At 50.9% G+C, this 27,457-nt stretch overlaps 1 protein-coding gene across 1 annotated transcript in view; it reads left to right on the top strand.

The window, feature by feature from the left end:
* Positions 1-26,781, top strand: part of LOC100475663 (angiomotin-like protein 1) — a 44,064-nt gene extending 17,283 nt beyond the window's left edge. Inside the window, exons 3-9 of the mRNA XM_034666148.1 lie at positions 3,766-3,911; positions 7,294-7,443; positions 11,195-11,385; positions 15,725-15,850; positions 16,507-16,733; positions 19,547-19,807; positions 21,123-26,781. Coding sequence (XP_034522039.1) covers positions 3,766-3,911; positions 7,294-7,443; positions 11,195-11,385; positions 15,725-15,850; positions 16,507-16,733; positions 19,547-19,807; positions 21,123-21,229 — 1,208 coding nt within the window. The 3' untranslated portion in view covers positions 21,230-26,781. The remainder of the gene's footprint in view (positions 1-3,765; positions 3,912-7,293; positions 7,444-11,194; positions 11,386-15,724; positions 15,851-16,506; positions 16,734-19,546; positions 19,808-21,122) is intronic.
* Positions 26,782-27,457: the final 676 nt, after the last annotated feature.

Below are 27,457 nucleotides of genomic sequence, written 5' to 3'. Positions count from 1 at the left end.
GGTGCTGAGCCAGTGTGAGTGATACTAGGTGATGTTGCTGCTGGCTGAAGCCCAAGGTCATTTCCAAACTCACAACAGAGAGGTTGCCACCTGTGAATTTCAGAGGACTGCAAAGCAGTCCAGAGCTCATGGAGTCTTCTTTCAACACCCACATCTTTGTCCCATGATGTACACTGAGGTTCTGAGGTTCAGGGAGCCTGAGCAGGAGGGATCTGGGGGTGGTCCGGTCATGGTCAGTCCCAGCCTTCTGATGAGTGGTGTCTTCAGGAGCAGAGTGGCAGCTGTGTGACGAAGGCTATCAGGAAACACCTAGGAGCTAAGAAGAACTACTGTGTACTATACAGTTAGCAGTGAGCTTGGCTCAGTAGACAGTCATCCATTCACTCAACAGTATTGAGCCAGGCACTGTTCTAGGCTCAGGGAATCAGTAATGACCAAAATGATATCTAGGATNTTTTTTTTTTTTTTTTTTAAGATTTTATTTATTAACTTGAGAGAGTGAGACAGAGACAGAGAGAGCACAAGCAGGGGGACAGGCAGAGGGAGAAGCAGACTCCCTGCTGAGCTGAGAGCCTGACATGGGGCTCCATCCCAGGACCTGGAGATCATGACCTGAGCCTAAGGCAGCCGCTTTACCATCTGAGCCACCCAGGCGCCCCATAGGGTCTTTATGCTTTATATGTCTCATCTCCATCAACAGAGTCATCAAACAGCACTGTGATGTAGATGTTCTCTTTCTTATTCGGTAGTGAGATTAAATGAAACTGGATTAGATGAGGGAGCTGAGGGGGCGCCTGGGTGTCTCAGTCTTTAAGCATCTGCCTTCTGCTCAGAGCGTGATCACAGAGTCCTGGGATCCAGCCCCACAAGGGGATCCTCTGCTGGGAGCCTGCTTCTTCCTCTCGCACTCCCCCTGCCTGTGTTCCCTCTCTCACTGGCTGTCTCTCTCTCTGTTAATAAATAAATAAAATCTTTAAAAAAAAAAAAAGATGAGGGTGCTGAGTCTCAGAGAGGTGAACCACGCCGGAGACGCTGTAGCTGGAAAGTGGTGAACTTGGGATTTGAATCCAGTTCTTTCTGATGTGGAGCTGCATGCTTTAGCCACAGTATGATATTAAGGAAACAGCAAATGCTGGAATCCAGGGTGTGTGGATGCACGCACGTGTGCATGTGCATGTTGGAGGGGAGGGATATTTAATCCAGAAGTCTAAATAGGTGTCATTGTGACACATTAATAATTGCAATCATCAATTCGCAGAATTCAAGAAGCCCTGATTGTGCCTCTGGTCTTGAGCTTGGTCTATCATTTTACTCTCTTCTGGTCAAAATCAATGTGTCCTTGGCTGCCCTCAACACAGAGAATAACTTTTACGCTTAGGTTGATAAGCAGGCAGAGGCTCTGGAATCCAGTGGTTCATTCCAAAGCAAGCTAAGTAACTCCTGGGTGCCCTCCAGAGCCCGGACAAGGCCCCTGGGCACCATGCCTGTTGAGATGTTGTCCAAACCTATGGAGCTAGTTGTTCAAATGTCATTGACTCTGCCTGGTGAAATGCTCTGGGACTCTCAGGGCTGTGGATGGTGGGGCGCAGAGCCAGTGTGCTGCTACTGACCCATTTGTTGAGGCCTTTCACATGGCCATTCTCCACGGATTAGGAAAGAGGTTTCAGCGGCAGCATCTCGAATGCCACTGAAAGGGAGAAGTAGGGAGGACAGTAGGTGATTGCAGCGAGGCACACAAATAGCCCAAAAGTAAGTCTGTGTTCAGGGTCAGGATCTTGGTGGCCTCATTTTGTTTCCGGGGGGTGCCATTGTTTCTAGATAGTAAATCTCAGTTTAGCTGTACAAGGCTACTCAGTCTGTCAGTTCTGACACTGTTGCATTTGCACTCAGATCCCGTCAACATGACCTCACAATGCAGGGGCAGTGCAGTCCAGGGGGAAGGACATTGTACTAGGACATCAGGGACCCGGATTCTGGCCCTGGCTCTGCGCCAGCTGGCAGGGGGACCTTGGACAAGTGCCTTCGCCCCTGGGCTTTCCTCTTCTCACTCATAAAGCAACAGGGGTGGAACTGGAGGGGGATATTTCCTATGTTCCCTTCTGGCTCGAAAATTGTTTGTTAGTTGGTATTTGCAGGCTTAAAGTGTCTTTTTTATTCTCAGGCCCTGTATTCAAAAGCACATTTCCTGCTCCTTTAAGCATAGCATTCCTTCCATTGGTTCAGTGCCCACAGGGCTGGTCCTTAATGTTTGAAAACTCTGTTAAATTCTTGGGTGACTCTACAAGGAAATATGAATGAATGGAGCCACTGGCACGCGCTGGTGCAGCTTCTAGATTGTGGTTCTCTGTGTTGCCGAAGGATCCTCATAACCCGTCGGAGGCATTCGAGCGGTGTGGGCCGTAGAAATCAACCTCAACTCTTGCTGCTGCCGCTGTTGTTGTAATTATATGCCTTGTGTTTGACAACGATGGAATAGTGTACACACGGTTTATGTAACCTATTTTTTTTTCAGTAATGAAGTTTTTTCCCCCCATGTCACCAACATTCTCTTGTTTCTTTCTTTGCTTTCTTTGCTTTTCTTTCTTTTCCTTCCTTTCCTTTCCTTTTCTTTTTTTTCTCTTCTTCCTTTTCTTTCTTTCTATATATTTATTTTTAAGATTTTATTTACTTATTTGGGAGGGGCAGATGGAGAGGAAAGGAAAGAAGTTCAAGCAGACTCTGTGCCAAGCATGGAGCCCAATGCGGACTCAGTTCCACAACCCTGAGATCATGACCTGAGCTGAAACCAAGAATTGGATGCTTAGCCGACTGAGCCACCCAGGCTCCCCTGTTAATTTTAATTTTAATGACTGCAGCGCAGTCTGGTGTAGGGTTACAGTCTTGCACATTGAGTCCATTTAAGTTTTTCCACATTATGAAAAACATGACTAAATATTCTAATTTATTTTTAAAATAAAATGTATTGCTTTTGTTAACAGGAAAAATATCTTTGATAGGTAATACTGATCCCATGACACCATAGGCCGTCCCTGCTCAAACTAAGGTGGTGTTTAGTCTACAGGAAGGCCACGTGGAAGCTGCTGAATGTGTCGCCGCCTTTGCTCCCCACGGGCCAAGAGAGCGCGATCGCCATCAGTTACACTGTCATTGAATGAGAGGAAAGCCATTTCCTAAATCCAGAGCAGTGTCCCTAAATCCAAAGCAATAACCCTTTCCCCTCTTGAACAGAACTAAGAGAAGGTGTGCGGGGCCCGGTCATATGGGAAGAGGATCCAGCCCAGGATTGGAGGCCTGGGTTGGGGCTCCCCTCTAATGTCTGGCTTCAGCAAAGAGCTGAACCCTCTAGCCCTTGGTTTATATTTCCGTGAATGAGAATGTTAGCATTGTTAGTCCTGCCCGCCCTCTCATCACGGGTTTGGAGGACGGCAGCAGGGCAAGTTGTGAGCTAGAATGAAATCGTAGGTAAAGGTTAACATGAAGCATGAATGTGCAGAAGTGAGTTATGGAGAATATAGGGTCACTAGTTCTTGGTGTCCCGTTCGTCTCTGGAACTGTGACCTGGAATGTATCGAGAGTTAACATTGTTTTTTGAGCAAATCCTTACCTTACACATCACCGCTATTAAGAGGGAGCAAAAGCAGTAATTCGACCCTCCACTCTCTGCATGCTTTTTTATTTCCAATCCTTGCCAGATGTAGACTGGCCATGAGCCCAGAGGGTGAATGCTTTCTGATAGAGGTAGTTTTGTTCTTGTCTCCCTTCTAGACAAAGAATTCCTGAAGGAGAAGGAGAAGTTGGAAATGGAGTTAGCGGCAGTGCGGACCGCGAGTGAGGACCACCGGAGACACATTGAGATCCTGGACCAGGCTCTGAGCAACGCCCAGGCCAGGGTCATCAAGCTGGAGGAGGAGGTGAGACGTGGGCGGGGGCAGAGCCCAAAGGGCCTCCACTTCCTTTTCCTAACCAGCACCCCTCACCGGAGCCAGTTCCAAGGCTTTGAGTCAAGGGGAGGGGTGCAGGAGGCCTCCCAAATAAAAATGAATACCAACAGAGTTTATCCAGCCCAGAGCCGGGCAAAGTAGGAGAGACAGCCATGAAAGAGTTCACTTTCCACCCAAAACCTGGCCTCAGCCCATTGGTTGGCAAGTGTCCAGGGCTGGAAACAAATGGAAGGACTGGAAACCACTGGTGCCTATAGAGAAGACATTAACAGTTTTTGTTTTTGTTTTTTTTTAAATAGTTTATCTGCCCTGTCTTTGGGCTCTTGATTGCATTAAAAAAAAGGCAGAAGTCTTCTGATGGGGTGGAGTTGGCATGGCATTCAGCAAACCGGTCTCCGGTTTCCAGAAGTCGGCTCAGCTGGGCAGTGACTCCCCTAGTCCAGGAAAGTTTGCTCCCGCTCCAGCAGTATGGATTTAGTGGTTTCTGATGAAATCAACCCTTTAGATGGCATTTTATGAGTAGACTTCGCCATAAAGCCTGACTGTGGATGGAGATCGACCGTTTCTGAGGTTGAGGCTAGGGGATTCAGGCTGCAGACACGGCAGCAGAAAAGGAGGAGCGGCCTGGGCAGGAGGGCAGGAGCCTGCTGCCCCACACCTGCCAGGCCCCTGCGGCAGCAAGCCCCCTGGGTATGGGGCCTGCCCTGAGCAAAGCCACGGCCGAAAGTAGACACTCAGAGTCTGGGAGAGGCATAAGTGAGATATTCCATGCAAAGTACTGGCCTTGGTGCTTGGCACCCAGCATACAGGGTTGTCACTAATCCAGCTGTTGTCGAAAATGAAAAGCAACCCCTTCAGAAGACCTCTCCTGATGCCGGGTAACTCAGGTGTCCCGGCCAATTCAGCGTTACAGTTCAAACAGCGAATGGGAAGATTGTTAAGTCAACAAAGGTCTTGTCCGCTAGAAGCCTTTTAAACCCACAAGTCCTCTCCGGGAACTGCGTGAGGACCCAAGCAACAGCCCCCGAGGATCTCCCCAGTCACCACTCTGGAACTCGTTCACCAGGACGTACGTCTGGCACAGAAAGCGACCTTAATCCCTAAAGGACACAAGGTCTGCTTTGAGGATGGGAGGCCAGGACTCCTCATTATGATTGTAACTGAAATTACTTACTCAGGCTCCCTCTCCATGTATAGAGCCAAGGAAAATTATAATTTTAAAAATCTTTTAATATTTCTGATAAAGTACAAGTTAATTGCGAGCTCCTTAAAGACAGGTTTTTTTATAATCACTACTGTGGTGGATCTTTTCGTCATTCTAGAAGATCTTTGATTGTGTGTAGCTTCTCCAGAATCTCTCTTTTGTCTGCTTTCAGTATCACTCCCTGTTGTTATTAAAGTTTCTTTGGAGGGGTCTTAATTCAGTTCAGATCGCTCATACGGAACGCCTACCCTGACTGCCCATGAGGGCTAAGGGCTTGGACTCCAGGGCCAGACTACAAAATCGAATCCTGACGCTGGCATGTGCCAGTGTGTGACCTTGAGCAGGTCATGTAAGCTCTTCGGTTCTCTCTCTTAGTTGGAGATAACGAAGGAGCTGTACCTGTACTGTCATCGGGATGATTCAATGCGATCATTGCATCTAAAGCACAGTGCTTGGCATGGAGGAGCTTCAAAAACGTTGGCTGATGTGAACTGTCATTCTTAATCATACCATTCTAATACACTCCTTGCTAGACTAAAGGCTGAGACAAAGGTGAATGAGACAGAGCCACGCCTTCAAGGATCTTGTAGTTGATGAGGAATAAGAATTCTCCCCATTCAACAAATATTTCTTAAGTACCTACTGGATGCTGAGTGCTGTTGCAGGCCCTGGGGACACACCGTGTACCTCAGCCCAGCAGGGACTGAAATGCACAGATCTCATGCCCCTTCTGTTCTAATGGCTGCACACCCAGAAAACTGTATATAGAGTGTAGAATGGGGTAAGTAGTGTGTGAACGGGACTCACAAAATGTTTTCTCAGCTGAATCGGCTTCCAGCACAGGAACCTACAGTTAGTAGGTCCTCAAATGTCTGTCCAACTGAATCAAGTCATCAAAAGCACAGTGAATGGAAGGGCCAGATGGGAAATGATGCCAAGAGCGGGTTTAGAGAGGGCTGTAAGATTGCTGCCCCTCCCCCAACCAAGGGCAGAACACCTCCATCTTACCCAGTGGCTGTGGCAGGATACCTACGGTACTGCCTGTGAAGGGAGAAACCACCGTTCGCAGCAGGCTCTTCAATCACTAGCATGTTCCAGCTTGCCAGTGCACTCGTGGGCTGAGCTCAGGCTCTGAATCACCTGCGAGGCATCAGCACACCCAGGTGCAGGCAGGAGCTACCCTCTGGTTTCTCACCCACAACCAGATCAAGTCAACACCTCATCCTGGTGTTTGGCATGAGCTGATTCCCAGAAAGTTAGAAAGGGGCCTGCGATTTATGGACGTGAGCCAGACTCCTAATTGGAGGAAAACAAAGTCCAGGAGTGAGAGTTGACGTTGTGGATTGTGATTCTAAATCCAAGCCTGATGTGGCATTTCCATAAATCCTTTTTACCTCAGTTTCCATCTCCTCAGTTATGGTGGTTGGTCGAGTGTTCATCGTGCCCTTCCTCTCTCCAAGACAGTCCACTATTCCTCCAGAAAGGGCTCAGAAGTCTTAGGAGAAAGTTTCTCCACAAATAACCTGCAGTAGGAAATTTTATCTTTATTCACACACAGATGTGTACATACACCTACAATTTCTCCATGATAGTAATTTCCAGTTATAGAAGACTTGAAAAATTCAGAAGAGAATAAGGAAGATGAGAAATTCCTATTGTGCAATACAGATAAACATGGGTGATGCTTTTAAGTCTTTCCTTCCAGTCTTTTTTCATGCGTAGATGATAGGCAGAAAGGCAGAGCTGTGAGCATGTATATAATTTTTGATTCTGGGTTTTTTACTTAACGTTATAGAGTAACCGTTTCCTTGTGGCCTTAAAAACTCTTTACTCACTTCATTTTCAACGTCTGCAAATGCTGTCATGTTGAGGCAGTCACCAAAGATGGAGCTCAGAGCTGGGCACATGGCTGAAAGCACCTGCCCTGGTAGGGGTCTCTCATTCCAAGATCCCAGCTGTTCTAGGTGTAACTGGGAGCCTTTGTGTCAATCCTTTCTGTCCCAGCCCAGCAGAGGGATGGCATCAGGGAAGGTCTGTGCACTTGTAGTTCAAACAGGATCCCCAGGTTATCTGACCCCCCCACCCCCCTCCACCCCAGCTTTGAGAACTGCCTAAGTTCTCCACTCATCTTCACTGTCTTCTGCTCAGTTACGAGAGAAGCAAGCCTACGTGGAGAAGGTGGAGAAGCTCCAGCAGGCCCTGAGCCAGCTGCAGTCTGCGTGTGAGAAGCGAGAACAGATGGAGCGGAGACTGCGGACCTGGCTGGAGAGAGAGCTGGATGCGCTGAGGACCCAGCAGGTGAGGTCGAGGCCACACATTCCTCCAGCACCCCGCTGTGGTTCAGGCTGCACACTGTGCATTGCAGACTCAGAGGGGAATGAGAACTCCTTGTCCCCAGCGTAGCATTGTTGCGGCCAGTGGAGGAGCCAGGCAGTCCACTCGTTGCAGTGATGAAAGTTCTTAAAGAGAGAAAGTGCTGACTGCCGGGGACTGGGCACAGGGGATTGTAGACAGCTTCACAGGGGAGGATATTTGAATTGGACTTTGAAAGATGAATAGATTGGACATTCTGGGGGACGAACATCAGAGGTAGCGGAGGACTTTGCGTAGGGAGAGAGGTACGGAACAGCATGGCGCCTTCCAGGTGGCCGGATGCAGCTAGCTAGGGGAGAGCGCACAGTGAGGTGGCCGCTGGGGATGCAGAGGCCAGCTGGTGGAAGGCATCTGGTCAAGTTGTTGCTATAGTCAGCAGAGAGCCAATGACTGGAGAAGAACATCGTACAGTGGATCAGAGAAAGAGCTGTCTCATGGTGTCAGGAGGGGCTGAAGGGGTGAATGTGGAAGACCAGGGGGCCAGCCTGAAGGCTGTTGTTGTCGTCTAGGGTGTCACGAAGTGGGATTCCATGCGGGAGCTAGCAAAAGAGTGAAATGAGTCGGGTGTGATCATCAGTGAGTTTTCAGAGATAAAGGAGAGGAACTATGCCTAGGATTTAATATTGGTCATAAGCTCCTAGTTCTTTTGCCCTTTCTCCTTTCTGCTACTAACAGCTATCAATATAACTTAGCCGCTGAAAGCTTAGAGTTACACACCCTAGTCCGGGTCCATGTGTGCCTCAGCAAGGAAAGCTCAGACGCTGGGCTGGGCTCCATTATACACTGGTCAAAGGCTCCTGGCTCCAGAGAGAGCCCAGGGCTTGTGTGTCATCAGCCAGTGCAGTGGGCAAAGCCCTCTGTGCAGCTGGGGAAGGGTGTGCTCTAAGTTGGGAAGCCGGGAAATGCAAGGCAGGGCTCCACGGAATTATCTACTGGATAGAGTGTAGTGGTTGTGGTTGGAATTCTTGAGTACACTTGAAAGCATCTGCTCAGGCCAGTTCAGCTCTTTCTCATGGCAGGCACACACATTTCACTCTGGGTGTGTGTACTTGGCTAGGGAAGGAGGTGTTAGTGAGATTGCCCAGAAAATTAAGGAACCCACCCGGCCTCCCACCATCTTGGCTTAGTTGCTAACTTATAGGAAGGGTGAGTCTGTCTCTGAACTTCTGATCCATCTGGCCTGTGCCATGTGCCTGGTATGTAAGGCCCACCCTTGAGTTCTTCTCAGTTACTGAGATCTTACCCTCCCCAACTTGGGGGTCGGCTTCTCTGGTGCCTGGAACCATGCTGGCATCCGAGGGATACTTACAAGTCTTTGGCTGACAAAAAGAGCACATCTCAATACTTAGAGCAAAAGAGAATACTCTTTTCCAGTTAATGTGCCACCCACACCTTACAGTTAGATTACTTCTCCTTTGATCTTCTATTTTGAGTGCTGTGAAACCAGACTTAACTCCATTATCCTTGTTATTATAAGGAATCCCCCTCCCCCATGGGAAGTGAAATCGTGCTTAGCATCATTAGAAGCTAAGAGGAGGTAAAAGAGAAATGAAGGTAAGAGGAAGGGAAATGAACATGTTTAAGAATTCACCATCTCTTCCTTGCAAAGAGCTCAAGATACTTTTCACATCTTACGACCACAGTAGTCCTATGAGGCAGAAGAGAGAAGGGGGGAAAGTTCTTGAAGAGGAAAGTGAGCCCAGGGCAGCTGAGAGACCAGCCCAAGGTCATTGGCTGATTCAGACGTTCCTCCGCGGTGAAAACGTGAAGACTCATATCTGTATTGCTTGCTGTGGTATCTTAAGCACCAGGTACATGTTCAGTACATATTTGTGGACTAGCTGAGCGGGTGGCAGAAGCTGGCCTGCCTGACCCTCAAACCCGTTTTTCTGGCCAGCATACTTACCCATTACAGCATGCTATCTTCGTGTTTTTGAATGTTGAAATTCATGGTTATATTTAAGTAACTCTAATGACCTGAATCAGGGGCCCTGTGACGAAGTGCCATGATCTCATGTGAGGCTGAGAGGATTTTGCAGAAATGCGTCAGCTGAGATGCCATCACATGGGAGTGAGACAGGACATCATGGGCATAGATGGCCGCTTAGCCAGGCTGTGAGGTCTTTTTCTTGGAAGGTTTCTAACAGCAGGGGAGCTTCTCATCTCAATGGACTGGTTCATTTGTCCCCCTGCCTGAGGTCAGTGCCTAGGCAGAGGGGGTCAGTGGCTTTCTGTACAGGTTGATGAGGACAGTTATGGACTTTCTGCTCTATTCTTGCTTAAATGTTGGTTACTGGCAAGCAACCACCAGATTCTAGAATATTTGTAATTATAGCTTTAAAAAATTGAACAGAAACATATGGATTATAGAAAGCCCCCGGGCCCATTTGCTCTGGTCTCTCTGGTAGGATTAGATTCTGTGAGTGCAGCTCACGTGCCAAACTGTTGTTCCAGGTAATGGATGTGGTTTGGGGTAAAGTGTTCAGGCACCCTTCACCTGGCACCCAGCTCTGCGTTTGCAGTTTGTGATCACTGGAAAACATGAGGGCAATGTGCATCCCAGGACATGGGCTAACGGGGAGAAACATTCTCTTCTGAAGGCAGACCCTCCTGCAAGTCATGCCGTTTAGAGGAGATAATATACCTGAGTTAAAAGGGAAGAAGTATGAAATGTCAATATCCTCACTGGCAAGCGGTCCAAATAACACACGGCTTTATTTCCTATCTTCCAGACCCAGATGGGAAGAAAGGGCTGAAAAATGAGCTTGACTTGCATTCACAGATTTCTGGTAGCACTTTACTTTGGGTAGCCCTTTATTTTTTTATTTTTATTTTTTAAAGATTTTATTTATTCATTTGACAGAGAGAGGGAGACAGCCAGCGAGAAAGGGAACACAGGCAGGGGGAGTGGGAGAGGAAGAAGCAGGCTCCCAGCAGAAGAGCCTGATGTGGGGCTTGATCCCAGGACTCCAGGATCACGCCCTGAGCCGAAGGCAGACGCTTAACGACTGAGCCACCCAGCTGCCCCTGGGTAGCCCGTTAAAGTTGATTAAAGGCTTTCATAGGCAGTAGCTGATTTGCTTCCGAGGCCCCTCAGTGGGGCAGACCCTCCTTGCTCTGTGTCCCAGATGACCACCTTGCACCCAGGGGAGCATGCACTTTGGGGGAGCTCAATCCCTTTCCTTTGCCTTTCCATGCTAATCTCCCAGCCTCAGGGGCAGCAAACAGTGGAAATCACCTTCTTGAACTCCACAGAAAATGCCCTAGTCCAGCAGGCCAAGACTTAGGTCCTGTTTTTGCTTTTGGTGTAAGTGAACGGCAGGACAGGGGGCAAGTCTCTGCTAGGCCTGCAGGGCTGCGTGGCCAGACGGGCCCTGGTCTGAGGCTACCACTGAGTAGCTGAGACAGATAGAACAGTTCATTCCACCTCCCAGAAGTGGAGTGCCCTCACCACTAACATCGGGGTAAGGTGGTCTCACAGAGATGCACGAGAATTAGGGGTGGAGGGATTTGGAAGGTGGACCTCGGCGGTAGGATCTGTAGGGTTTGCCCGTCCCCCTAGGAGAGGGGGCAAGAGCATGAGGGCAGGGTGGGAGTGTGCTGTGGGATCCGCTCACCCCGTTTATACGGTCTGCCCCGTCCCCGCATCAAGACGTGTGTTCCTCTTGCTTCTCAGAAACACGGAAACGGCCAGCCAGCCGGCATGCCCGAGTATAACGCCCCGGCCCTCATGGAGCTTGTGAGGGAGAAGGAGGAGCGGATCCTGGCCCTGGAGGCCGACATGACCAAGTGGGAGCAGAAGTACCTGGAGGAGAGTACCATCCGACACTTTGCCATGAACGCGGCGGCCACCGCGGCGGCTGAGAGGTGAGGCCTGCCTGCGGCGCGCCCGGGGCCTGCAATCAGTCACCGCCAGCACCTCGGTGCAGTCGTGCTCTCTCTTAACAGCACGTATGTGTCATGGGCCAGACGAGATGTAACCCTCGTTAAACATGGGCCTGACCAGATGAGGGGGCTGTATCCGCTCCTCACCTGGTTCACGTCCCACCTTCCCAAAGCGTCCAACAGGAACCGTGAGTAGCCTCATTTTGCAGAGGAAGAAATGAGGCTCAGAGAGGTTTGCTGGGCCCTCGTGTTCCGTGGAGCTGCGTGTGACCCGAAGCCTGGTTTGTTTTGGTTTGAAATTGTTGCTATTGACGGTTTTTACCTCTGCTGCATTACTTCCTTTTTGTGGGTGCACAGCCTTATCCTCCCTTTAAAAATGAGCTCAGACTGCTTGATAATTGACAAAGGAGTTCTGTTAGAGCATCCTCTTGTCCGAATGAGCAGGGGGTTTCCCCTGAGTGCTGGGGCTCACGTGCACGGTCTTGAGCGGCCGTGCACCCTGCAGTCAGCACTCCTACTCGGCCTCCCGGCCCCACCAGTTGGCTGTGGGCCCATGGATGCCATGGGCACTTCATTTACAGTTGTTTGGGATTTATCAAAGTTTAGGGTCAGTATAGGTGGAGGAGATCCTCAAGCCTCAGAGGAACATCCACGCAACTGGATTTGATACAGGCTGTTGTTGGACCCTTTGGGAGGGCGGGACCTGACCCAGGTGAGGAGTAAACACTGGATGCAGCCCCATCATGTAGTCAGTCTCAGGTTTTGGGCGCCATGTTATTTTTTTCTTTAATGAGGAAGAGAAGGCTTGTTGGGGTGAAGGGCGTGGGGTTACTCTATAAGGTCTTGTGGGCTCTCATATTCATTACTCACGTAGAGAAGAACCCCTAGGAATGGTACCTGCAACGGTCCCCCCCCAGGAACTTGGAGAGCGAGCAGTGCCTCCACTGGGCGCCATGGCGTGCTCGCACCTGAAGAGACCCTGCGAACTCATGTGGAAAATGACCACCAGGGATCAATTTCTAGTGCTCACATGTTGCTTATGTGTGTCTACGTGAGGGGAAACAGCCCACAGCAGCCCCTCTGAGCGAGACCCGGGAGCAGAAACAGACTTTCGAGAGCTGTGTCTTGTGCCGGAGCCCCAGAGTGGCGGCGGGAGAGCTGGAGGAAATGACAGCCTCTGGTCAGTCCTCCTGTCTGTGGGTCAGAACAGCGAGGCCTGGATTTTTACAGAGCTGAGAGGTGTTTTTTTTCAGCTTTTTATTTTCTAACGCAGTAACTCACCTCTGTCTTGAGGAAGAGCCCAGACAGTTATACAGTTACTGAGGAATTTGGCCTTTTGCCAGATTGGGTCTAACGCCCAGCTGTCGACGATGGCCCTGGGTNAGACAGTTATACAGTTACTGAGGAATTTGGCCTTTTGCCAGATTGGGTCTAACGCCCAGCTGTCGACGATGGTCTAACACCCAGGGCCATCGTCGACAGCTGGGCNTGTCGACGATGGCCCTGGGTGTTGTCTCGCTGTGTGAGGTTTTAATGGAGAGAACACTGCACAGGCAGGCGGGGCACCCCCACTCAAGGCTTCTTCCTCTACCGCCGACTATGGGTGTGTGATGATGCATAAACCTTTCCAAGTGTCACTGATGTTCTTCAAAACTTACCTAATTTCTGAAATGGAAATGGTAATTCTTGGCTGGTTAGGAGCAGAGAACCACTGTCGTCCACTGGCTGAGGGCAGTAGAGCCCCAGGAGCAGTGTAAATGTGTTACCTTGGAAGTGTGACCTGGACCTGGGGCCTTTGTGTGTCATCCTTGTCTCCACTCGTGGTGTTTTATCAGATTAGATGTGTGCTTGGGATCCTGGGCCCCGAGAGCACAAATGGGACTGGAATGTCAGATCAGAAGTCAGGGAATGAACGGGTCTGAAGCTAAGACCCCTGTGGTGGGCACTGGACAGAGCCCACCTCCAGCCACTCACCTGTTAGGCCCTGCCTTGCTCATTATCCTCCTGGCAAGGGACACAGGTCTGTTGCCCGCAAAGAATGGGAGTCCTGTGGGATTTACCCAGGCCCCCCTGCTTTGCTTCCACTTGTGTTTATTGGTCATCTAATAATTCTGTGGGAAACTACCTTCCCCTTCCTGACCACTCCTTCCCACCGTTTGGGGGAAAGTCAGTTCAGAGGAGGTCAGGTGTTTAGCTCCAATCTTCGTGTTCTTTTCAAAGAAAACCTCCATAATTTGGCACTGCTTTTCTTTTGATAGAAAGGGAGAAAGGGAAAATGAAGAATTTTTGAGACAGGTCAAAATTCTGAGCTCCTGTCTAGATGCTACATGGCCGCATATGAACTGGTGAAAATGACCAGCCGTTTGGTTTGTAACTTTCCAGCCACTGATGCATGCCTCACATTCATAGGCAATGATTTTTAAAGAAATGATTTTTGTTTACCAAGTGCTTTTGCTATCTTGGTGCATTTCAGCACCATTGATCAGAATTTTGAGGGATTGGGCCTTTTTTATGGTTTTGAACCTTTTTACAGATTTCAATGTGATATAGTTAATGTTTTTGAGAGCCTTGTGTGTGTTTACCTTCTGAGTTGTTTTGATCTAATTCTTCCTACTATCCTTCCTTGGCAGCATAAACATGAATTTTTTAATTGGTGTCTGGCCTTGTGCGAATTTTCCAAAAGTAAATTGGTTGAAACTGTTTTCTCTACCCACTAATTTTGGTGGTGATGGCTTTTGTGCACTATAGGATGAATTCATAATCTGCAGAATTGGCCTCAAAATTCTGCCTGCACAACAATACAACAAAGACCACCACCAATAGCCCCCGACGCTCAAGAGTACCCCTTCCAGAGTGCTCTTTTGGCCGTCCCTACGTTTAAAGCTTTTGCTTGTGTTCTATGTTAGTTGGCCTTATGGTTTATTTTCAGCTGCATTTCACACAAATACCACATTCTTACATGCGCCCACTTTCTTTGTGCCTTTTGCTGAGGCCTTCTTCATAAAGACACAGGAAGTGTGGCGTCTGCCTTCAGCTCAGGTCATGATCCTAGGGTTATGGGCTCCCTGCTCAGCGAGGAGTCTGCTTCTCCCTCTGCCCCTGCCCCTGCCCCTGCTCGTGCTCACCGTCTCTCTCTCTCAAATAAATAAATCAAATATTTTTTAAAAAGACAGAAAGCTTCAGCAGCATAGAATGATAGCTCAGGTTATGGACAGGTATCTGGATTGGAATCTGTCTCCACACTTAGCCTATTTGTTCATCTGTAAACTGAGGATAATAACGCCAGCTACCCGGGTTACTGGGAGGACTGTGTGAGAGGCCCTGTGTAGCGTGTTTTACCCCGTCCCCGGCATGAAGGAGAAGCTCCTTCATTGATAGCTGTCATTAGAGAGATGAAAGAAGGAGTTGTCTTTGCTATTTGTGAGTGTCCTAGAAAAGAGCTATTAAGATTTTAAATATGATTGGAGCATTGGAATATGATGTTAAAGAGATGTGAGATCTTTGGCTAGACTGTTTATCAATTTGGTATTCACTGGTCCAAGCACTAGTGCGCCTTGCAGTCTGAAATATACCTAGATCACTAAAATGGCTCAGTTATCTTCTTTTCACCAGTCGTCATTATTTAGGAGTAATTAAATTCCACAAACAGTGGAGGAATAGTTGACTTTGACCAGACACCTGCCTCCAGCCACCTTGCACTTGAATCCACCGTGTCTGCCCATCCCCTTGCTTCAGCTCCTTGACGGGACTTTCCAAGGACAGATGGGTGTCTTCATACTTCCGCCCTGCCACCCAGCATGGCTGTCACACAGGGGCTCATAAAGCAAGAAGTGAGCTAGCCTGCAGGCACAAAGGAAGATTTCAGCTGAGCCTTGCCATCCAAGAGGACCAGTGTGTGTTTGCTGAGTCTCCGTTTTACTGTAAAATACTCAAATCACTGCTGGCTGGGTGAGAAATGGAAATAGAACTTTGACTGTGATTGGGAAAGGAGAAGTATGAAGGAGTATAAGCATGGAGACACACATACCGTGCCAACAGCACCCCTCTGTCTGCAGGGGTCCGGTAGGTGTCCAGCAGCAGGCTCCTAAGGACATTAATACCCAGTGACCTTAGCAACAGGGGCAGGGAATTCTGATCTTTGGATTTCATTTTGTTTTCCCTGGACACTGTCTTTATTCTGTCACATCTAGGGGAAGGATTGGCCTGGATTTAGGAGAGGGAGAGGGGGTGAAGGAGTCTGGGAAGCGATATTGTCATGTGGTGGCCTCGGACACCTCCCCAGGATCATCTGCGTCATTGTCTGTGTGTCCTGTGTTCCCAGGGACACCACCATCATCAACCACTCGAGGAACGGCAGCTATGGCGAGAGCTCACTGGAGGCCCACATCTGGCAGGAGGAGGAGGAGGTGGTGCAGGCCACCAGGAGGTGTCAGGACATGGAGTACACGTAAGGGACGGCTGTGTGTGTGGCCGCACCACCCGGCTCTGCTGTGGCCACTCTCCTCAAGTCCCCCGCGGGCCCGCCAGTCCCTCCCTGCTCTGAACAGCTGACCGGGCTCAGCCAGTGACACCCAAGTCAGGAAGAGAAACCAAGTGCTTTCAGATTCTTATTTTGGGCCATCGGGGATAATATCCTCTTTTCCCAGAAAACCTGTCCATCTTTTATTTGTCTTTTCTCAGAAAATGGGGACGTTGACTTTAGTGGCAAGCCAACCCTGTGTGAGGCTTCAGGTTTTCGAGTTTCCCTGCTGCCGCTCCCGCCCCCACCACTGGGGACCTGAGACCCTCTGAGTTGATCCCTGAGCACACCTTGGTCCAGGAGGTCCCTGCTGGGAGGCCTCAGTCATTCTGCCTGTATGTCCCTGGGGTCCCAGGTGGTCCCAGAGTCTCCGGAGAGCCCAGAGAAGGTGTGCCTTCTGATCTGCTACAAAAGTTCCATTTTGTACAATTCGCAGATTATAAATGTTTGAAGACTTAGGCTGTACTTAACCCTTTATCCCTGAGTTATAATTCAAGTCTCTGGGGCAGCCCAAGAGAAATGGTTCGAGTTTTTCTGGCTAAATAGCTTTCGATTATGACTGTTGGTTTTGTTTTATTACATAGTATTAAGAATCTCCATGCCAAAATCATAGAGAAGGATGCCATGATTAAGGTCCTTCAGCAGCGATCCCGTAAAGATGCTGGGAAGACGGACTCCTCAAGCCTGCGTCCTGCCCGCTCCGTCCCGTCCATTGCTGCGGCCACTGGGACCCACTCCCGCCAGACCTCACTTACCAGCAGCCAGTTAGCCGAGGAGAAGAAGGAGGAGAAGACCTGGAAGGGGAGCATAGGTGAGCCCCAAGCCTCCTTCAGGCCAGGATCTGAAAAGCAAGAGCTACACAGATGTGGAGAGGTGACCTCATCTGGTGGAAAGGGTTCTGACCCTCTTGTGGTACACTGGCTCTGCCACTCAGGAGACGCAGAAATGCCACTGAATACCTCCGGGTCTGTTGATTGACCTGTAAAGTGGGGAGGATAATCATGCTTTAGTTGTGGAAATTAGCTGAGATATGTGGAAGCAAAGCGAAGCTACAACAGTAGCTACCGGCCCTGGGTTGGTTCACATCATAATTATTGTCATTATTGCTGAGAATTGAAGTGACCCTTCCAATATAAAATATTCTCATGGGAAAAGCCCAGAGCAGTCAGGCCTCTGAACTTGGCTCCACTTCTGCTTCTGTGTCTGGAAAAGCGAGGCCATGTCTGCCCTGCTTTATGCTGTGTGGCTGAGGTGAGGGCAAAACAAGAGAATGGGGAGAAAGTACTTTGGAAGCAGTGCTCTCCAGCAGAAGGGGTTGGAGGGTGGTGAATTTTGTTGGGTAGTTGTTGCCCGGGCAGAATTTTGAGGCGAATTCTGCCAGTGTGGTCTTCCTTAGCCTTGTGGGTTTCTTAGGGTGCAGGCAGCCCCGTTGAGGGGCCAGCTGAGTCTGTAGCAGACACAGGCGGCGCTCCCAGACACCCGTCTTCCTCACTCTTCCCCTGCACTCCAGCGGCTCCAAGGGTCTGGCCCTCCTTTGATGCCTTTCCACGGGTCAGAGAGTGTTTTGTTTATCTGTGGAGCTGAGAGCCAGTCTTCCTCAGCACAGAACCCCAGAGGAGCCTGGCTGCTTTGTGCCAAAGGAGAGAAGGGCGTCCAGAGTGGACCTGACCGAGTTGGGGGATCAAAGGCATGCAGCGAGAGTCTCTGTTTGACGTCCCCCCACAGGTCATTTCAGCAGCGCCTGCCCACGAAGGGAATGTACTTCAAAGAGGACCTGTCAGCATAGCAGCTGGGATCACCAGAGCCCCTCCCAAGGACCCGTAGCTCCCTCCCCCGTTAGAGAGCCTAGGGACAGTGCTCAGGCAGGGCTGGGGAAGGAGTGGGAAATGTGCTCGGCCGTGACAGAATGCTCCCTGGCAGAGGCAGCTGGTGACCTCCAGCCGCAGGCATTCCCCCACTGTCTGGGTCTGTACCCGCTAGCATTTGCCATGTCTGAACCAGGCCCAGGAGCCCGAGGACCCGTCCACAGGAAGAGTTGCTGTGTTCTCTGCACTGGTGTCCCTCCTCATGAGTGTGATCGGTTTCCACACGTCACAAAAAACAGAAGGGGACTCTCTGAGGGGCTGAGTAGAGGCACACATTCACAATTCCTAACTGCCTCCTCCATCTCTTGGTTCGTGGGCTCTGGAAGGAGGTAGAGATGACTGTGTATACGTTCCCGATGGCTCAGGGCTCCCCGGTGGGGTGACCGGCTGGTGACTTAATTCCACCCGAGCGTCCTTGTCACACCGTGGAGGTTCGACAGGCAGGGTGATGGGGTGGCAGGAATCACAGGGTGGATTTGGAGTCGGGTACAGCCGCGTTTGAATCCCGTTTCTGCCACTTCTTAGCTGTGAGAGGTTCATTTCTTGGAGCTCCCATTTGCTTTGCTATAAAGCAGAAGATGAGGACAGGGTCTGTGCCATAGGAGTGTTGTAAAGTCGAAAGTGAGCTGATGTGTGTGAAGCACCTCGCCAAAGACCCTTGTTCCTCACAGTGCAGTGCAAGGACCCACAGCATCACCTGGGAGCTCCTTAGAGAAGCAGAATCGCAGGCCCCGCCCACTGAGTCAAGCCTTCATTTTAGCAATATATCCAAGCAATGGGTGTGCACATTACATTTGGAGAAGCACTGCTGTGGACACACTGAACCGCTCTGCGTTGTATTATGAATGGGCGCCTTGAAAGAGCCCTGGCCAGGATCCGCTGTGGATTGCTGGCTGGTTAAGTGAACAGATACTTGATTTGTTTACTACCACCTTTGTGGGCTAGTGCTCTGGGGTGCTGGCGCTTTCTGGCGTGCGTGCCCTGTGTCACAGTTTAGAAATACAAAACTTGTTTTCCTGGCCGGCACATCCCCTTTCCACGCCAACCGCGGGGAGGAGGAGGGTAAAATGATCCTGCCCCAAAGCCCAGCCAGATCCCTGCTTCCTGGGGGCTATGGCTCTCCGCTGCAAGGGATCCCCTTTTGGGGAATAATGAGCACAACTCAGGGTTGGCTTAACCGGGAAGTGTTTATTTTTGAACCTGGGCCTGCGGGAGACCTTCCTTTACGGAGAGTGGGGCAGTCTTGTGGGCTGCTCAGAAGAGCCACAGGCCACTGGGTCCGTGTCTCAGATCTAGAAGGCCTTCAGTGTTTCTTAAGCACACATGTGCTGCTCAAGGCTAGCCCCCCTGGGCCATAGTACACCATCGTCTATAGAACGCCTGGCAGGAACACCCTCTCCCTTCCACATGGGCTGTTAAGCATCTCTTACTACCCTGGGTGTGATTTTATCCTGCTGTTCATCCTAACTCATCATAACGAGTTTACTTAACAGCTTCTCTCCTCCAACAAAGAAAAAAAACTCACATAGTTTTAGAGACGGGCTAGGTCTTTCTTTCTTTCTTTTTTTTTTTTCCAATTCTCTCAGTGCTTGTCCTCTTATCGGGCACATGATAGGTGCTTATAAATGCATGTGGTAAATGAGCCAATGAATGAATGAAGCAGTCCTCCGTGGAGAAGGAAGTGATCTCCAAGACTCGGGTTTTTTCGTTTGTTTTTGTTTGAAGAATGGCAGTGAGACAGCTGTCCTTGTGCCCTCAGGGTTGCTACTGGGGAAGGAGCACCACGAACTCACTTCCACCACCCCGGCTGCCGCGCTGTCCCCCAGCACCTCCACCGCCTCGGCCGGCAGCGCCCACGCTAAGACGGGCAGCAAGGACAGCAGCACCCAGACCGACAAGAGTGCTGAGCTCTTCTGGCCCAGCATGGCCTCCCTGCCCAACCGCGGAAGGCTGAGCATGACCCCTTCCAACAGCCCCATCCTGAAACACCCGGTGGCCAAAGGGACTGCAGAGAAACCGGGTATGAGCTTCTTCCCTCCCTTTACCCTGAGAAAAACCATAGAACTCTGGCCGGAGAGGGAGCCTTTGGTTGGGACCTGGAGGTGGTGTAAGGGGCGGGGGGCGGGCACCAGGGGCTGCTCTCACTTCATGGGGTTCTTTATAATGATGCTTACCCTAATGCGCTGTATTCTTATGGGAATGACATGCGTAGACACTTCTGGTTGCCATCTAAACGAGTACACAGCTTGAATGTACCCTTTTAATGAATGCTTTGTAATCAACCCTTTCCCGGGGGTGAGAACCGCCCCGCTGCAGGGTGTTAGGGACGTAGTCCCCCCCCGCCCCCGCAGCATCTTCAGGAGCTAGCTCCAGGCACCATGCACGCCAGAGGCACCAGGTACATAGATGTCGCCTTCGAGGGCTTTAGCCCTCAGGGATTCAGGGTCGGGGGTACCCCCTGACTGAAGGGGAGGCAGACTGAACTTCAGGGCAGGTATATCCCTCAGGCCCACACCAATGAGGTGCTTTAAAATACTTTGGAGAAGACAGCCTGGGTGGGATGGGCTTGCCTTGAGTCCAGAAGCATCTGGGGAAAGACAATACGTGCCTTTGGATCAATCTGAGTTATGGAGCTAGCCCTCGTGAGTTCTTGGGAGCATAAATTAACCATTTCCTCCAAGGGGCTGCTTTATTTTCATCCTCCCAAATAGACAAGGAAACAGAGCATTTTTTGACCATTTTTATCATTTTTTGAACATTTAATACTTTTTTTTTTAATATTTTGTTTGTCAGAGAGTGAGCTAGTGCGCACACAAGCAGGGAGAACGGCAGGCAGAGGGAGAGGGAGAAACAGGCTCCCCTCTGAGCAGAGAGCCAGACACGGGGCTCGATCCCAGGACCCTGGGATTATGACCTGAGCTGAAGGCAGACACTTAACCGACTGAGTCACCCAGGGACACCCAAGTGTCCCTTGAACATTTAATTCTTGAGATGCACATTTCCAAGGCAGGGAACATGTGAAAAGGATGTGGCTTGTAGGCACAGCAGTGGATGGTTTTGCGGAGAGGGGAAGCGGCCATGAGGGATTCCTCGCACACATCCCCAGGCCTTCTTCACCCACTTACCTTTCCCATCACCACCCTGGTTCTGTTATTCATGTCTGAATCCCAGGGCCCGTCATTTCGCTCTTCCCCACTGGGGGCCAGGTTCCGCTGCCTCCCTTGCAGACACCTGTGCTGAGCGCTGGGACTGGAAATGGTTCCGTTTTAGAGAGAGCCGGTCAGACCTGTGCCCGTCTATGGGACAGGCTGCTGATGTCTCCTTCTGTTTGGCAGAGAACCCTCTGGGCCACGGGAAGTCCCCTGACCACAAGGGCCGCGTCAGCAGCTTGCTCCACAAGCCCGAGTTCCCTGACGGAGAGATGATGGAAGTTCTCATCTAACACTGGCATCCTTGCTGCATTCTGTGAGGGGATCTTGACAAACGAGGAACGTGGCCGAGAGGGAGAAGAAAGCTTGAGAAAGTTGTGGATTGGAAATCAGGAACGATTGAACTGATTAAGATCTTAAATCAGTAAGAACGCTTTTTATAAACGTTTAAAAAAAATCAGACCTACGTGACTGAAGATGAGAATGCCGTGGATTCGTATCATACATGGTGGAAGAGAGAAGACGCATGTAGGTTTGGAAACCAAGGCGTCACAGGAAGTGGGATTTTCACTGTATAGAAAATGTATCTCCTGGGGAGGGTCTGTGTATACCTGCTTTCTGGCTATAAACACATAAACCTGAACCTGGATCTTCCTTGAAATACCCCCCTCTCCTTGCCTCTTAGCATGTTTGTTTTGGGGGTTTTTCTTTGTTTTGTTTTTTTGTTTTGTTTTTTAAGAAGAACCTCCTAGAAATCTCGGAGAGCCCATCTCGGCGTCATGTCATGTCAGCTGTGCCATCGGGGTTGCCTGTGAATGTGTGTGGCGCTGGCCGTGAGAAGACGTGTCCGCGGGCAGCGGGGTTGTAGAAGGCGGTTCTCACCTAATTCCCTGCTTGGCTGGGATTTTCAGGAGATGATGGGGCTTCTTAGCTTTTCTGGATTCAGCAGTAAAAATACGAAACAGGTTGGGAGCGTTATGGTCTTGGTGCTCACGCTCCCAAACTGCTCGGAGTTCCATCTCTTTCTCTGCTTCATTCTCTTTCATTTTGCTCTTTTTGTCTGTCCCTTCTTTTCCTTGTTACTACAACGTGGCGGAATTCCTTAGGTCGGGGATTTATTAGAGCGGAATCTGATCTCTGTTTCGTAGTGACCAGTGGGAAGGAGCCGTGTGCTGGCTGCCTGGCCGTCTCCTCCCCTTCGAAGTCATTGGGCTCGTTGTGACGGGGAAGTAGGTAAGTTCTGATGAGATGGAAGATTCCATGGTCAGGGTGACATCCTGCGTTCAGCTCGTGGCCCTGGCTGTTCCGTCTCACATCCATCACATTCTCTGACGCAGAGAGCTTGTAGTTCCACCCCTGCCCTCCAGGAAATGAATGACACTTGACTTGGTGGCATCCAGAGATTGACCAGACAGCTTGTACCACTTTCTAGAATCTGTGGCTCATAAGCATCTTCACCATTCTCCCCACCCCCTGGCACTCCTCTGGTCGCTGTGGACGAGCGCGTAGATTTCCACATTAGCACATCAGGGTTTCTTTGTCGTGGGCTTGCTTTGTGACCTAACCGGCCAGTGTATACACAGTCACGTGTTTCGAGGTTTCAGTGTGGGACAAGTTGACCCAAGTTAGCACCAGGTTGAAGAGCCAGAAGCGAGTGGGGTCGTGGGCCTCTAGCTCCTTGGGCACTGGCTTTCTTTACGAATCTGAGAGGCACTGGATCAGCGAAGAGGAGAAGCCAACCAGGCTGGTAGATGTCTTGGGGCTCCTGATATTTTCCTCCCTCCAGGTCAACTGGCTCCTCCTGATCCCAGGGCCCTTTCCTCGTGTTCCTTAGGGGAAGGAAGAAAAAGGGCCTGGCTCTGAGACGTTCTCAAGTCCCACCTACATGGAGCCCTGAACACAACACCCCTCTGGGAATTTTGCCTGGGTGGCTTATTTCAGAGTTGTTTTTTGGGGTGTGAGATGGATGGAGTCGTAGCCTCCCCAGATGGAAATGGTGGAGGAAAGGCTGTGGTGTAAACTGGAGAGGGAGGGAGGACGTCAGTGGCCTTGGCCGGAGCGGGCATAGCAGCAGGAACGGCTTCTTCCCAAGCCCTGCTCTGCGGTGGGCACGGAGCTCTGTGCTGTGTGCCCTTTGTCTCCGCTGGTGCCGTCAGGCCCGGGAAGCCAGAGCGGTTCTGGGGGACGGGCAGCCTGCCTCGTGCTGGGGCTGTGTGAGTGTGGATGCTGGTGGGGACGGGGTAGGGGAAGCCCTGTCCCAGTCTGTTCCCCATCACTTTTTACAGGTGGTGAGGTTTAGGTGATGACAACTCTTTCTATTAAGGATGTTTTGACCCCTTAATTAATGTGGGAATGGACCAGGAATGAATGCAAGTGTCTGCAGACAGGAGGGCATGTCTCCTCTGCCAGTCCCTGTGACCCACACCTGGGCCACCGCACACTTGGGCTGTCTCCCCTAGAAATGGGTAAAAGTGGGAGCCACAGCCCAGTGTCCCTCAAGTCTCGTCTCTCTGCTCCAGCACAGCCTTTGGCACCAGGCTCTGTCAGAATGAGAACACAGACATTAGCGTTTTTCAGCTGTGCTGTGGTCTTCGGCAGTCCTTTTTTCTTCTAACTTGCTAAGACTCTAGCATAAGAAAAGGGATCTCTAGCTTTCAGATATGTTCTTTTCTGGGAGACTTCCTGCCATGCCAGCACCCCCATCTCCCACCCTGACGCTTTTCATGTCCCCAGCTTTCTCGAAGCCTTGTTTGCCCGTAGGAGCAAGGGATCGCGAATACTGAGCATCTCTTCTGCGTTCTGGGCCGTGTACAATCCTCTATCTCATTTGATTTGCAGAAAAAGAAATACCAGCTCTGTGTTTTGGTGCTGGCTGTAGGCAAGCAGGGGGGTGAGCACCTCTTGAGTCCTTGAGCCGCCTGGAGAGCAAGGGCTCCTTAACCTCACTTCACAGAGGAGGAAACTGGGGCTCAGGGAGGTTCAGTCCCTTCCCAAAGCCTCCCAGCAGTGGCAGCTGAACCAAGGGCCTGAGAAGAGGGGAGCTGTGCCCCCGTCACAGGCTGGACGGCCACCAGCTTGGGTCACAGCCATCTTTCACGCCATGTCTTGGCCGACTTTGGCCCCATCTGTGCACACGCGCACATGTACGTGTAGGTGCACGCTCACAGCTGTCACACCTCTCAGAAACTAAGGAAGAGGACTAGAGCCCAGAACTCCTAGAACCGCCCATAAACATGCGGCACAGATGGAAGTCTCCACGTTCCATCATACGCAGAGCCACAAAATCCATCTTAAAATCCCTTGTGCGTTGTCCAGGGGCCTGGACGTCAGGACTCCGTGGTGTCCGAGTATGGACTCGCGAGTTCCATCTTGGGATGAAGGGTAAAGGCTTTGGCTTCGTGTGAAGACCTGCCAGGGTAATTCGGCTTCCTCCCCCGAATGGGTGCCTGACAGTTTCTGCACGCCAACCAGGGCATCATATGGGATAGATGCTGCTGGCTTCCAGCACCTCAGTCCAGAGCATGTGCAGAATCTCTTCTTAGCAGTGTCTTCTCTTGGCTTCTCTGCTCCTGCCAGGGGCGGGTTGCCAGTGCCCGTGTGGAATCTGGCCCCTTCCAGGCAGGCCTGCAGGACAGGGCTGCCGCGTCCCTCCTGGGATTTTGGCTGGAGCACACAGAGCGGTGGGGCCCTTCTCTCTCCCCCGTCCCGTGGGGCTAGCTCTTGGGAGCACGTCGTGGATTTGACTGCACAGGGCTGGGGTCCGATAGCAAGATAGTGGCTCCTTAGGAGTTCTGATCTTGGAACAGAGACCTCAGGGGCTGTCGCTCAGGGGAGAGGCTGTCGGAATGGCCACTGCATAGGAGCTGGTCATCACTCCCGTTCTCCCCCCGGGGTTGCCCTCAGCCCCCTGTGTCCTGATGCCGTGTGCTGATGGGAAGACACACCGGCTCCCCGGCAGCCTTGTGCATCGTAGAGACCGCTGCGAGTGCAGAGGTCAGGGGAGGCTGCGTTCCCAGGAGGCAGTGAGGGCTAGATCGAGGTTTCGAGGCAGGGAGCTCATGCGTGACTGCACGGAGCACCTCCGGTTTTCCAAAACCGAAGTCCCGCTCCGGTGTGCGCTGGGGTCGGGGGAGTGTGCTGTGTGCTGCGAACAAACTTGCCGTCCAGAGCAAAGGGGTGCCGGGGCTGTGGTGAGCGGGAGCCCGCCGATACTCCTAACGGGTAGAGCCATCACGTAGCCAGAGGGTGTGCAGCCCACGTTGGCGTCTTCCCACCCCCAAGCCTGAGGCAGCTATGGTAGACACTGTATAAACGTGGCTTGTCTTCTCTTCTTTCTTGCTAATGAATCGATGTGTTTAAAGTGTCTTCCTCCAATGTGAGGACTGTCGAATCAGCTTGCCTCTGATGTGTAGCTCCCCGGGAGATGGGAGAAGTAATTAAGAAGCTTCCAGAAGCTGACCAACTGGGAGCATGTACAGGTCAGCATTTCAGTAAATGGATTTCTTCTGGAACTAATGAGCAGATTTTTCTCTCTTCAAGTAGTATATCCTTTTCTTGTTCAGTAATTTAATGATATATGAAGACATGTGTTTATGTCAGTGCACACATATGAGGTGTGACTACAAGGTTGTGTGTCGGGTTTTCTTGCTTAATATCCGGAAGATCCAAGTATTTCATCTCACCCCTTCCTTAAACGGTGACCCTTCGGGGAGACTCTGTGCTGACTGCTGTCCCGCTGCCCCAGTAGAAGCAGTTTACGAACACCTCTGCTAGAATGACCTCTGGGGCCCGGCACGTTCCTTTGATTATCCTTACAGATGGGAAATCTTCATCCTTTGAGGATGGATTTAAGTTTGGAAATCATCCCAGTTGAATAAATAAAGATGGGTGATGAAGGTCATATTACCTTTTTGAAAAAATAAAATCCCGAAATGTTCCTTGGAATGAGTCTTTGGATTCCTCGAGCCTCTCAAAGTGAGGGCTTCCAAGGAGGACAATTGTCATCGTACATGTAACTTCTGGTAGGTTCGCTTTTACAAATCCCAGCCCTTGCCATGCCTTGTATGTGCTCGCCTCTCTGCAAACGCACAGATGGAGGGGCGGATCCCTTAGTGTAGACGTCCCGTAGGTGCCCCGTAAAGCCTTGCGATACTTTAGTGCATGTTCTTGTCGTGTAATGCGATGACTAAGGTGTTTCTTTGTCATGAAACTCTGCTTCTTCACAGAATTAAAATACTCTTCTCAATATAATGAGGTACATACACCGCATTTTCTCGTATCCGCTCTCAAAGCGTCGATGCCCTGGTGTGTTTACCTGTGATTTTGCCTCGGGTTCTGGTCACATGGACACCTGCAAGTATTTATTACACAACAGAACGTAAGCAAGTTTGTCCACAGTGGTTTTCTTGGAATGAAGGTGTGTTCCCCTCCTGTGGAGGGACCGTGGAACCGCGTCCTCCTCCACGGGGCACTTACAGAATCTGTGCGCAAGTCTGTGAACCAAGGGCAGACGCATGTCGCGACCTCAGCCAGCGCTCAGACAGCCCTCGGGCCCCCACTCTCTCCGCCTGCCACGTATCGTCACCGTGCTTGGTGGCAGCGTGCTCTGCTCCCTCCAGTGGATTCTGGTGTGACCTTTTGGTGTCTTCATCCTGCTGGTCTGTATCGAAGGGGTGTCTGCAGAGCTGCACAGCCAGGGGGGGTCTTGTACCGATTGGGGGGAGTCCGAGGACGCAGTGTGTCCCCCACAGCCAATGGTGATCCTGTTGGTCAGCCAAAGATTTTCCTATTCTTTGCTGCTTAAACTTGTGCCTTAATATTGTATATAATAAAGGAATAAAATGGCTCTTTCTCTCATGTTTGCTCTTTTCTTTCCCCAAAAACTTCTGTACTCGTTGACTATAGTGTCGTCTGGCTGCTTGGAGGCAGCCTCGCTCCCCGTTCTGCTTCCAGAAGCGTCCAGTGCCCCCCTTGTGGGCCTCGTGCTTCCACCGACACCCGCTCCTGATTCTCAGAAGGAAATGAGTCATCCAGACCACTGGAGCTTGCCGTCCACCCACTCCCAGCTCCTGCAGACAAACAAGGAAAGGGGAAATGCAGGGAGCCCAGGCCCAGGGAGATGGTGTTACTTTAATCACGTCTGAGTGTCCTCTGCTGGGGTTCCTGGCGTCAGAGCCTGCCAGGGACCGCCATGACTCGGGGAGTTAACCCAAACAGCCTCGGATGTGTCTCTGCACCCCACAATGGACGTGGGAGATGGATCTGCCTTGTTCATGTCTTGGGGTCACAGAAAACGGAGGGGCTGCGGGAGCAAAGAGCCACATGATGAGCTGGTGACACCTGGGCGTGAGCCTCAGCCGCGGAAGCAGGAGAACACAGTAAATGCTGTGAGAGTCCCCACTGGAAGCCCCCTGCCAAGGAGACACTGACCGGGGGGACACTGTTGGGGAGGGGGAGGTGCCCTCTGCTCGTCCTCTGCTCATGTCTCTCAAAGGGGCGCCTCGCTTCTCACCCACCCCCGG

The sequence above is a fragment of the Ailuropoda melanoleuca genome, chromosome 8 (genome assembly GCF_002007445.2).
Source record: "Ailuropoda melanoleuca isolate Jingjing chromosome 8, ASM200744v2, whole genome shotgun sequence".
NCBI classification, from domain to species: Eukaryota; Metazoa; Chordata; class Mammalia; order Carnivora; family Ursidae; genus Ailuropoda; species Ailuropoda melanoleuca.
The sequence above is the reverse complement of the archived record's forward strand: the minus strand, read 5'-3'. Positions and strand labels throughout refer to the sequence as shown.